Source organism: Hippichthys cyanospilos, chromosome 9 (genome assembly GCF_059441005.1).
Source record: "Hippichthys cyanospilos isolate Australia breed blue-spotted pipefish chromosome 9, RoL_Hcya_1.0, whole genome shotgun sequence".
NCBI classification, from domain to species: domain Eukaryota; kingdom Metazoa; phylum Chordata; class Actinopteri; order Syngnathiformes; family Syngnathidae; genus Hippichthys; species Hippichthys cyanospilos.
In genome coordinates this window covers 18398442-18410508 of record NC_142377.1, presented here as the reverse complement: position 1 = coordinate 18410508, position 12067 = coordinate 18398442, and the positions used below count along the sequence as shown (strand labels likewise).

General features: G+C 39.3%; 2 protein-coding genes across 2 annotated transcripts in view; both read right to left on the bottom strand.

The window, feature by feature from the left end:
- LOC148419290 (guanine nucleotide-binding protein G(i) subunit alpha-2) overlaps window positions 1-1412 on the bottom strand; it is a 35946-nt gene extending 34534 nt beyond the window's left edge. Inside the window, exons 1-2 of the mRNA XM_088422372.1 lie at window positions 1255-1412; window positions 979-1133 (exon numbers count right to left, since the gene is read on the bottom strand). Coding sequence (XP_088278498.1) covers window positions 979-1133; window positions 1255-1268 — 169 coding nt within the window. The 5' untranslated portion in view covers window positions 1269-1412. The remainder of the gene's footprint in view (window positions 1-978; window positions 1134-1254) is intronic.
- An 828-nt stretch (window positions 1413-2240) lies between these two features.
- LOC148419289 (serine protease 33-like) lies at window positions 2241-11605 on the bottom strand. Its single transcript, XM_088422373.1, has 6 exons — window positions 11470-11605; window positions 8052-8072; window positions 5859-6018; window positions 4814-5082; window positions 4273-4412; window positions 2241-3050 (listed from the first exon to the last, which is right to left on the bottom strand). The coding sequence occupies exons 1-6, from the start codon at window positions 11516-11518 to the stop codon at window positions 2769-2771; spliced, it is 921 nt and encodes a 306-aa protein (XP_088278499.1). The 5' UTR covers window positions 11519-11605; the 3' UTR covers window positions 2241-2768.
- Window positions 11606-12067: the final 462 nt, after the last annotated feature.

The window sequence follows — 12067 nt, the reverse complement described above, 5'->3', positions numbered from 1 at the left end:
AATTCAATCTACCTACAGCAATAGAATATCTAGAGCACAGGGCTAATTATTGGGTGTCAAGTTTGGACCTATTCCAGAACCCCCGAAAAATGGCATGTGTGTTATGAAACTGGGCCATGGCTGATGTGTTCAACAGGACATTTAAAGGTACAAGGCAGTTTTGATTGTGGTATACAGTATATGAGATGATGATGTGATTGCAGAGAAGTGCAAATGAACCGCATAGAACTGTTTTTAATGAAATGGTTCCCCATTAGAGGAGGGGATGGCACACAATATGGCCAGGGGGGCCACTCGGTTCTTTATTTTGGGCATTTACGTTCATGAGTTGTGTATATTGTTGCATTTGCTGGGTGACGTGAACTCCTCCAAAATTTTCCAAAAAATGGTCACTGAAAAGGTATGCATTTATTGAGGAATGGTAAATTGATTTGGTGCAAAATGTCATACAAAATAGAGTGCTAAAATAAAAATGTAACATGTAAAATGACAAATAATTAGGCATAAACATATTTTTATTTTATTTTATTTTTTTATTTCTCAGGCAGTGGTCCTTTTGCCACTTGCTGTCAGCTGAAAATGACATCACAATTGTTCAGGGTTCAGGTAAAGACCTATTGCAACTTACCTGTTTTTTTTTGGTTTGTTATTTTTGTTGAGGGGTGGATCATGTGACAGTGGCCAATTGAAATTAGATTATTATTCATTCAGATGAACTGTCATTTTATAAACATTCGAATGTATTATTTTCCTTTTCATTCATTGTATTCTGAAAAATGGTCAGTATGATTGACACTGTCAATCAAACCTGAGTGTCATTACTTTTAGCAAGGATATATGTGTCAACACAGATCTCGTATTGATTGTCAGATTGATTGATCTGTGCCTAACATTTTGACGAGTGAGTGTTTGCATATCTGTCAAACGATCACCGGGATGCATTGGACCATATTGCAGGAGCATAAAACGGAGGCTTACCTAAAAGGAGCAGCTTCACTTCTCTGGCCGCCTTCTCTCCGTCTTCTCGGAGGTTCTTGTCGATCATTTTGGACCTCTCCGCAGCAGCCTTGTCCTCGGCACTCACGGTGCACCCCATGGCTCCAAGGCAGGGCAGCGCCGAACCAAAAGACTCTCTAAAGAAATTAAAAAAAAAAAAAAAAAAAACAGCAGAAAGCTTACAAAAAATGTTTGGAGAAATAAAAAATCCAATGAGGGGGGGGAAAGTCAATGTCTCCTGATGAATGGGAGCTTAACTGATTCCGGATCATGTGTGTTGACTGCTACCGGTGGTCCATTTCCAAACCATCAGAACAGCGCGTGCTGCTCGCTTGCAGGAAGGAGATGTAATGCTCTCGCCTCAATCAAGATCACCGCTGCTCTCGAGTCCCATCCCAGATGCGACCTGTCTGCGTTTTGCCTCACGCTACGGTGGCCAAGAGGGCTCCAAAACAGGAGCACAAACGCGAAGCAAGAAATACCCCACAAACTGATGATGAGAACGCTTTCCCAAACTTGTTCTTCTGGGGGCTGCATCCAGGGTTATGGAATGATGCAAGGGCCACTTAACAGTTTTCTGACTAATTTGATAACCACGCTATATTTATTCAAGGGAGTAACATATGTTTACATTTTCAAGGTAGTTTAATAAACTTCTAAAGACCAGCATTCTGGCAAAGATGAGGATGAAGAAGAGGCAAACCATTTTGGAACTTGTGGCCAACCACTGTGCCGTGGCACAGGAGCGTTCCGTAATATATAGTCAGGTGTGACTATATATCATCAAAATGACCCGTTATTCAATACAGTGGTTGTCAAATTTGTTATCGCCCCTACTCTCAAAAACGAGACAGGCTCGATATTTAAAAATTGCTATAATACTACTGGAGAGCATCTCAAATGCAGATGCAGTATCAAGTGTTGTGACCAAACATTACCAACAGATGTCACTATAAAACTGTTAAAGACTAGATCAAATGTTGGAGGGATTAAATGTGCTTGTTCAAATTCTACTGGCACCGAGCTGAGTACTGAAATACAATTACACAAACTGAAATTATGATTTGGTCCAGTATCTCTATTTATCTGTCAATATATCTATACAGTATACCTCATTACCTTTGCATTTTCCACTGGCTTTTTTTTTTTTGACTGAGCCGCTCTACATTAATTTGTGCTGTGGCAATTTGAAGTTGTTCATTCTTAGTTGAATCCACACGCCCCAGCCACACAACAAAAACAACTTAAGTGATCAACATTATTTACTTAAAGCAAAACAACCCAAAGTCGACCGACATAACATTACTGGACAATGCAGAATAATCATGAACACGCGTTTAAACATTCATTTGTCACACAGTGCAAGACAACAGTTTCGAACAGACCACAAATTATGGCATTCACGACAGTGCTTGTATTCAAATTGACAACTTCATAATGTAAATTTACATAGTAAACCAGTGCAAAACTTTAGTTGAGGTGAAAGTGTGACAAAAGTAACTTTGTCTCGCTGAGCTTGGTGACTTTGCACATTTTCCAGCCATTCAAAAACAAGGAAAATCACAAAGTTCAACAAAAAGCAAAGAATGTAAGCATCTTCCGTATTCATTTTAGATCAATTCACCAACAGAAATAGAGAAAATTTAATACATAAAAAAGTAAAGTAATTCTTCATCAGGCAATTATATGAATTCAAATGAGTTTGCAGCAGCTTCCCATATTGTAACTTGGATTTGGTCAGAAAGGCTTCACTTTGATGTTTATAGTCCTGATCACATGAGCACCAGAACTGTGAAGATGGCCGGCAGAAGAGTGAGCAGCAGAGGTGCCAGTGCGGCGCCACCTGTTGAAGTGACTGTCGAAGGAACGAAGTCGACGAAGCCCGGCATGGGGCCGTCGATGCGATCCAAGATCCACGACTGGTACCGGGACACTCGGGCGTAGACCCCCGGGAATTCGGCCAATGCACATCCTCGTCCAAAGCTCACCACACCGAGTTGGGTCCACCTACGGGTTGTACCGTTCTGGGATACCAACGGGCCACCTGAATCCCCCTATGAAAATGACACGATTGTCAACATTTCTGTAAAGTCAGCGTCATTCTGTCTCGATGCATATTGCAAAATGTGACAAAACGAATGTCCAAATGTATGTATGTATTTATTTAGGGTACTCATGGGTCCCTCACACGTTTGTTTTTTTAGTGCATGTGTATGGAACACCCACCATGCAAAAGCTACAATCATCTGAGGGTGGTACTATGAAAAATGCTATTAATGGGACAAATGATTTGAACTACCACAATATTTTATCAACCTAAAAGTACTTGGTATACAAGTATAAGTATAAGGCATGTGTAGCAGGCCAAATTTGTTGTTGCTATATTGAAAACAGCATTGGCATTTTAGATTTATGCCATTTACAGTAAATATGTTTTATTTATTTATTTATTTATTTATTTTGCTTAAAGGTAAGGTAGAGAGGCCTAATTTTTGTGTGTCTGTTGTATTTGAATTGACAGTAAGTCAGTGTGCTATAAGTGGGAAAAAAATAAGCGCTGATACGTCCCGTATTCAAATGTTGCGAGGCAAATTGATCAGTGGATAGAAGCAGATCATTACGTTCATTAATTGATAAGTTAAAACTAAACAATTACACTGCGCCTGTTTGAAATGCCTGAATGCATTTGAATGCACCGCATGTCTTGTGTCTTCTGCCAACTCCAGAGACTTGCGCTGTATCCTGAAAGTGTCATTTTAAAAATCAATTATCTATTTTTTTTCTTTAGTTTGGGGTACCTGAATTACTGAAGGTTACAAGTTTTCATAAAGTGCAAGAGAAATGCAACAATAGATGGTACAGTGGGCTCATGTGAATTCCGGCTATGTCATAAAATATTCTGGTACGCCAGCAGCTAAAATTGACAAGTGCTTGTACACAGACACCACTGTGTACTGGCCCACTTAAAGCACTGCCAATACAGAAAAAAATGTGTTCAGCGAGGCATTTCTGGTCAAAAAAAAAAAAAATCAGTCAATCAAAGTTATGACCTATAAACCACAACCTCAGAAATTATGGTGACGATTCGAGGTGAATCAAATCACAGGTAACCTATTTATTTTCATGTTTGAAAGGATATTGAAGAGTTTTGCGATTGTAATTTTTGGTATATTCACACGTGAAACGATTAATAAAGGTAACTATAAACTCAAGCAGATGTGGACAAAATGTCCAATCATAAGATGCAATGCTCAACAAATGTTCAAGCATGGTCACCTGGCACGAGTCACGCCCTCCTTCATCGGCCCCAGCGCAGATCATGTTGGCTGTGATGATGCCATATGCATCGTCACATTGGCTGTTGGATATTGTAGGGATTGTCACTTCCTGTAGTGCCTGTGGTGAAGGGAGCGGAACTGACAAGGAAAGACAGCAATCGTTTTAGAAATACACACTTCTGGAAAATACATTCAAACACAATATTTAATAAAGTAGCGCCACACGAGGAGTCCATGAGCTTGTTCTTAACTATGTCACCCAGTGATATGACGTGATTTTGTTGAAATTTTAGGTGCGTCCTATGAAAAGTAACATAAGTGTGCGTCTTATACACAGATATTTCCTATATTTGGGGAAATGCTGTATATGATCGCAATTTCTTCTGAGATAAGACATATTTTGTAGGAAAGGGATAAGTGTAATTTTGGAAAATAATTGGGGCCAGGCCAAACTACATTTGTGACCCCTCAAATAAAGTACAGTATTGGGTAATGTGAAACAATACAGCACAGAACATAGATGAAAAAAAAGCATTTACCGCCACTGCCGATAGAACCCCATCCAGTAACCCAGGCCCGGGTTCCCGATGGGACCGCGCTGCCCTCAGCGGCGAGGCACACGGGTCGTATAAAGTCAGTGAACTCGACGGGTGACGCTAGCCGCAACAGGGCGATGTCGTTGTCGTTGGTTTGAGGGTTGTAGTCCTCATGGAGGATGAGCCGCTCCACTGCACGCTCCTGCTCATTTGCATTGCTGCCCTCTTGGTTCTGGCGACCCAGAAAGATCCGAAAACTATTGGGGTTCGTGCTGTAAGAAAACACACAACTCATTGACCTCGTCATACCAAGCGACAGATACAATGCGCCTCAATTCAATGGTCATTATGCTGCTTCTTCTGGTGTTTGCCTATTGACCACCAGAGAGCAGTGGAACACACACATGGATATATATGCGGACAGAAGAGAGGTCACAAATGCTCACAGGTTAGCGTAAGTGGAATCCAAAACCTGCGCCAATACTTAGACCTGCTTCCAACAGGTGTAATGTTAGTCTACTTTCAGCCACCAAATTGTCAGGTGCACCAGGGGCCTACCAAATAAAACCACGTCTGAATGTGAAAACAGCCAGCACAAGCATAAAGCCGTCCTTCAAAGATGCCAAACAAGGCTTGTGCCATCAAGAAATTATATTTTCTTCCACCCAAGTGCATTTTTGTTGTGTGCAAATATGGAGACCAATGGCGGACCTAAAGATCATGGTTGTTTTAAATGTGCAATTGTCTTAGTTTTATGTTTAGTTTTACAGTAAAAATTACATGGCAGTGTCAATAGAAGTCTCTTTTGTTTCAATCCATTAATTTTATCTGCCAACCTCACGCTTGTTGCTCGAAGCTAATAAAATGGTCAAACAATGACGTGCTTTGTTTTAAGATCCTTAGTTAAATGAAGTAAAGTTAAAAGTTCTAATCATAGTGTCTCTATTGTGGACTTATACTACATTCAATGGAAACCCAATGGAGTTCACAGGGTTTGAAAATTACAATATGCCCGCAAATGAGTGTTCACTGTACATGAGAGCCTTACGTTGAGAAGCAGTGAGCAGCACACAGCACCCATTGCTCGTTGATCAGCGATGCGCCACAGATGTGGCTAGACCTGTGCAAGCTCCCTTGCCATGGCCACGCCCCCGCCTCTGCCGTCTCACCGCCCACGATTCTGTTGTTGCGCGGGGCTATGCCGCACACTGTATCACACACATACACACGGGCAACACTTAAGAATTCACAATAACACAGCTTACAATACGTTTTTGTGACCAACAAAGTATCGATGTGCTTTGTATCTGAGGGCACAGGCACAGCTGGCTCATCCGTTAGGCCTAAATGGGCAGATGTCAAGGGTGTCACGGTCGCTAGGGGGCGCCAAAACGAGTACATGTAATATATATTACCTATTTATTTTTTAATTTATTATATGGATGTAATTTTATAATTTATTCATCAAATGTTACAATAAATAAAGACATGTCAATAAAGATGAAGCTATTCACGTACATTTTCAAGCAAGCTGTCAACCGTGTAAATATCAATAGGTGCAGTCGGTCCCACCCTATGAGCGTTCTGTGATGGTTTTAAAAAACACATATGGACTTAGCGTGAAATGTGGTCCAAAGTTGTGTTTTTGTGAGGATGGCTGCTTAAAATGTACTGGTTTATTTAATTTGCTAGCAAAGATGCCTTTAGTCCCCTAGCATAGGTCTGAAACTCCAGTCCTCGAGGGCTGCAAACCTGCATGTTTTCCATACTGCTCTCTTAAACACACCTGATTCAAATGATTACGATCATTTTCAAGCTTCCGCGGAGCTTCCTTTTGAGCTACTAATTTGATTCAGGTGAGTTAATGACAGAAGCATCATAAACATGCAGGATTGCGGCCCTCGAGGACTGGAGTTTGAGACCTATGAACTGACCTCTTAAATACTACTTTGATTTGTAGCGCTTCCAAAAGTAAAGTCAAGAAATAGCAATAACTTTACATCAGCTACAATTATTACATTTATTTAGTAGCACTAATCTTGAAAATAATTGCTTTAACAACAACAGCTTAGTAATGCATAATAAAATTAATAACTATTTAGAATTCCAGTACTTTTTATAGATATTGAAATGTGATCTGTTATTATAAGTGGGACGGTAAATGTTTTTTTTTTCTTGTTTGATTAGGCCATTGGAATATATTGGTAAAACGCTAGATGAATGCTAAAAAAAAAATTTTAATTGCAAGGTGCCAACTTACACCTGAACGCAAATTATTTTACCAAATACGTTCAAATGACTTTACCAATGTTTGAATGATTGCCTAGAATTTAGAACACTTTACAAATATAGCTGAATGACTTTGCAGTACGTTTGAATGGCAAAGCCCCATCAAGATCTTTTACTCTACATTGGCGGGTCCACAATTTTGTAACTATGCATTGATAATCAAAAATAAACTCAAAGCTTTTATCAGACCTGACTCGCTTGACCAGACAGGTTCTGCAAATTTGAGATGAATTTTCGAATTGTCTTGCGTGTGCAGGCGTAAAGGGGGACAGCCATAAATTGTAATTATATGCTATGGTTAGAGTACAGTTTCATGGTCAGCCAATCGGTGCCAGAGTTCAAGTATGTTGCGTGTCACGTGGCAAACAGCCACCCGAGAAGACAATAGGTATGCTAACTTTAAAAGGGGCTTTTTGTGTTTGTTCACGTCCTTTGTCAGTAAGATCAATCTCATGAAACATGTCAGTGACACACCTCACTTTGAGAGGTCAAAGCACTTGATTGTTTAGCTGATATTTACAGGAAAACAAGCTGAATGAAAGTTTTCTTTTATTTTACATTACATTGAGTTCAACTCATGTTCAATGCTAAGCAAAATTAAATATTTTTCATTCACCCTTCTGCCTCCCGCAATCCCTCTCGGCTACCATTCTCTCTCGGACCAACCGGATGAACACGCAGAAGGCTACGTGAGGACTGTTGCGCAAGACGTGCTTCACAGTACCTTGATGTAACTTATATTCGGAGTTTCAGCATTAAAAATAAAATACAATCTTGAAGGTTATTTCAGGGTTTGGGTTAGCATTCAAGTGAGTGTCCGCTGGCTTCATGTGGATATGTAAACACACGTGTTTGTGTATGATACACCTTACACAAACCCACACCCATTGAGGTGATGATCAAGCATTTTCCTTCATTGTACGTAATACAAAAGATGGAAAACATGGCTCACCATCCAACTGCCCAGTGCCACCTGCAGGATAGAAAAAAATACAAATATTCATAATGGAACGAAGGTGAGGCTTGTTTGACAGTCACAAATACCAGAAATCAAATAAGAAAGAAGGGATAAATCTGCTGATATCAAAACATTGCACAACAAGAAGTGACTCAGCCATAAAGGGACCCAAACAGGTTTTTGTGCAAACACAAATCATGATTTCACAATGCCTCGTATTATCTTATCTTTAAACTCGACATTGAAGTTGTCAACTCCTTATTGACAGAAGATAGATTAGTTTCTCTCTTTCTTTCTCCCTCTCTTAAATAGGATGTGTTTTTCAAAACGAATATGTATATATATTTTTGTTTTCCAATCGTGCAATTAATTCTCTTCAAAATGATATAAAATACCTGGTGTTTGTGCACACATTGACACTGTTATAGCAATTTGAATGTTGAACGTTGAAATCCCTAGTTTTGAGAAGAACATGTTTCGTTTTGGCATATTCACCTTTCAAATGTCCATAGTTAGCAGTACTTTATGAAAGATATTGAGCAAAACCTTTAGGAAGTCTTAACTGACCACTGGAGGGAAAAAAATGGCAATAGCAGTTTGTTCTGAGATTTGAACACTGGTTCTTTGGCCTTTTCCATCAAGCATACAATTCTCTGCTTGAGGCATCATCCGCTAAGGTTTGTGTGTGTGTATTTTTTAATGTCAGCCTATTAGATTTAAGGGTTTTCTATCAATCAATACATGATTTGTCATGGTTTGGCCAAGTGGTGACCAGGTTTTATCATGGATATTATCTCAAATGTATTTGGGCCACATAAAGAAAACGACTTTTGATGGCATTCAACACAGTTTTGTTTCGATTTTCTTTCTCAGAAACGCATCAGTATTGCAGAATTTAGAAGTCTCCCGAAATATGCTGCTTGCTTTAATGCGCGGGAGACTGGATTTGCGATGATCATCATTCGAGCCCTCGTGGGTTCACTCTTGCTTCCTCCCACACTCCAAAAACATGCGTGGATGATTGTTTGTCTCTGTGAGCCCTGTGATTGGCTGGCAACCATTCCAGAGTGTCCCCCGCCTACTCCCCCCAGATGCCTGGGATAGACACCAGCAGGCCAGCGGCCCTACTGAGGATAAGTGTCTAAAGAAAATGGATGGATGGATGGTTTCACAAAAGGCAGTTTTTACCTTTATTTTACTTTTATACTAAGCAAAACATGGAACAGTTGTGACACAACTTGCTGAATGTACAAATGAAAGCATTAAATCTAAATTCAAAATAGACACCCCAATACTGACAGTGAATTTTGTTCGGGTAATTCCCTAATGTATGGGTTTCATGATGGAAAGCATTTTTGTACAGTATGCATGCTGTTTGGCTGTATAGGCATGGTGTTGGCACCGTTGGAAGTCCGTCTGAGTTCTGTTGGTGCTAAAGAGTCCTCACTATCAGTGTTTCCAACTTTTATTGGTCGTGGGACTTTGGGTCATTTGGTGGACACTTCAAAGGGATGCTATAGCTTGCTTGTTGGATTAAAAAAGTCCAACGCAATGCTGCACATCATCTACTCATCACTAATTTTCATACACTTTGATTACAATTTAAACTGAGAAATGACAGTCAAGACTTAAAGGAGGTTGTTTTTACATCTAAAAATGGACATTTATGAGAAAGAAATATTTTGTCAATAACACTAAATGAATTCTATGCCTGGTTTTGTCAAAACATGCCAAACACACACACACACACATTAACTTGAATATAAATTCTATAAAGCACTTAAAAAAATTAACTTAGCTAACTCAGTTCAAATGACTCAGTTCAATCCATTTCACAGGCCAAAGTCACAGGCACAACAAGACCTAAAGATGGATGTTAAGTCATCGTACTTGAAATAGTTGCTTGACGGGGCACCGAAAAACAAAATCTGAGCTTGACAAAGTTAGTTACTTGTACATAGTTAGCATACCATCTTTAAGCAAAAAAACCTGCTCATTAATGCCACAGGGCCTCGTTCTGATTGGGGTTAGGGTTACACCTCAAAGTGGAAAGTTATGAGAATTGTTTCTATGAGAACACCAGAGTTGGGCAGTCCGTCAGTCACGAATGCCAACGAATGACGGGAACAACACATCATTGTTATTTTATTTTATTTTTCTGGGGGCGATATAACCCTTCTTTCGTGAAAAATGTATATTGGTATTGTATTTTATTTTATTTTGTTAATGTATAACAATGGGCGAAAACAGTATATAGATTTTTCTTCTTGGTCAGATGCCAATGACTTGCAAACAACAAGATTCCACCATATAGATTCAGGTGGTAATGTTACAATTTCACACCCGAAATTTGCAATTTAAACGGATCACATACTGCCCTATACTACAAGGTGAGTAAACTTATTTTGCATGTAATAGAAACGACAATCCTCAGCCATCTTTAAAATGATCATTTTTATAAACAAGAGCTCTTTGGACTTTGTGTGTTTGCCTGTGTGCGCGTGCGTGTGTGTGTGTGTGTGGGGGGGGGGGGGGTGTCACAGTATCTGGCTACTTATTGGATGTTCAAATACAATGTTAGAGGCTGTATAAATATTTTTGTACATTGCGACATTAATTTGGGAAAATGGAAATAATTATGATGGTGTATATTGGTTCAATAACAGACATCCATTATGGTTTATCCAAGGTCGGATAACAGCTTCAGCAGGAAAGCCCACAACACCTCACCAGCGAGGCATCTTTACAGAGCTTCTAATCCTATCTTTAAAGGAGAACCCGGACACCCTGCCTGAGTCTTTATAAAGACTGGGTTCCCATCGATCATAGTGAGAACTGGTCAAAAGACTCGGTTCTTTTGTGTACATCACGCGAGGATACTTGAACTCATTTTGGGTCAGGATCTCATTCCCGATCCAGGGAGAAGGCATTCCATCATTTTCCCAAACGAGGACCATGGTCTCAGATTTGGAGTTAGTGATTTTCCAAGATCAAATGAAAAAAAACAAAAAAAAAAAACAAAAAAACAGACACATACGTCAGATTTTTTCCACATTTAAAAGCCATTTTTGTACATCTGGTGGAATGTAAGTCCGCTTGAGGAATTTGGGGTATTGAAAATAAATAGCCTCTTCACAATTTAGTTGCCCATCCCTAAAGTAAAGAATGATTGTCACGTACTTATTAAGAGTGATTAACATGAAGTACAATGTTTGTTGAATACACCTTTTCTTTAAATTCATTTTGGTTTTTTTTTAAGAGAAAAATCACAGCACTGTGTCTCAAGTGTGTTGTCATTCCGTCATTTCGACATTACTGTGACATTTTTCACATGATATGACCATCCTGCCATGTACACACAACACGTGTTTAGGAATCTTGCTAGCATAAGGGAAAATAAAGCAAAACTCACCAGGGACCAAGGAAGCGAGGAGCAGCAAGCCAAGCCGACAGAATTCCATTTTGTGAATGAATGGAGTACGCAAGACAAGGAAGTCAAGAAAAGCTCGCCTGTGTGCAGGTAACCTTTGTAAGTGAGTACACGCCCATCAGGAAATAAATCATCATTGTCAGTACCTGTTGATGAAAGCGTCAAGTGTACACACCTTGCATGCCAGTCATTCAAAGTTGAGTAGACAATCGCCGGCCAATTGTTTCACAAACACTAGGCTGTTTACATCATGGATTTTTTTTTATTTAATTATGAGTTTTGGTTTTGCTTTGATTTTTGTATTTCAGCTTCACTTAGTTTGAATTTGTCATTCATCACATGGGTTCATCCTTTTTTTATAAGATTCATAATGATTTTTGATAAGTTTTGCTTTTTATGTGGAGTATTTGTTGAATGACATAAAAAAAAAAATCAGTATGTGTTGCGTAACAAAGTAAACTTTGATTTCCAGACAATTGCAGAACCTTCCTATATCTTTCCAGCAAGTTGAAAGGGAAGGGCATTTCCTAATATACTATAATTATTAGTTTTAGTTAGGTCAAATGTACTTGTTTTTGGT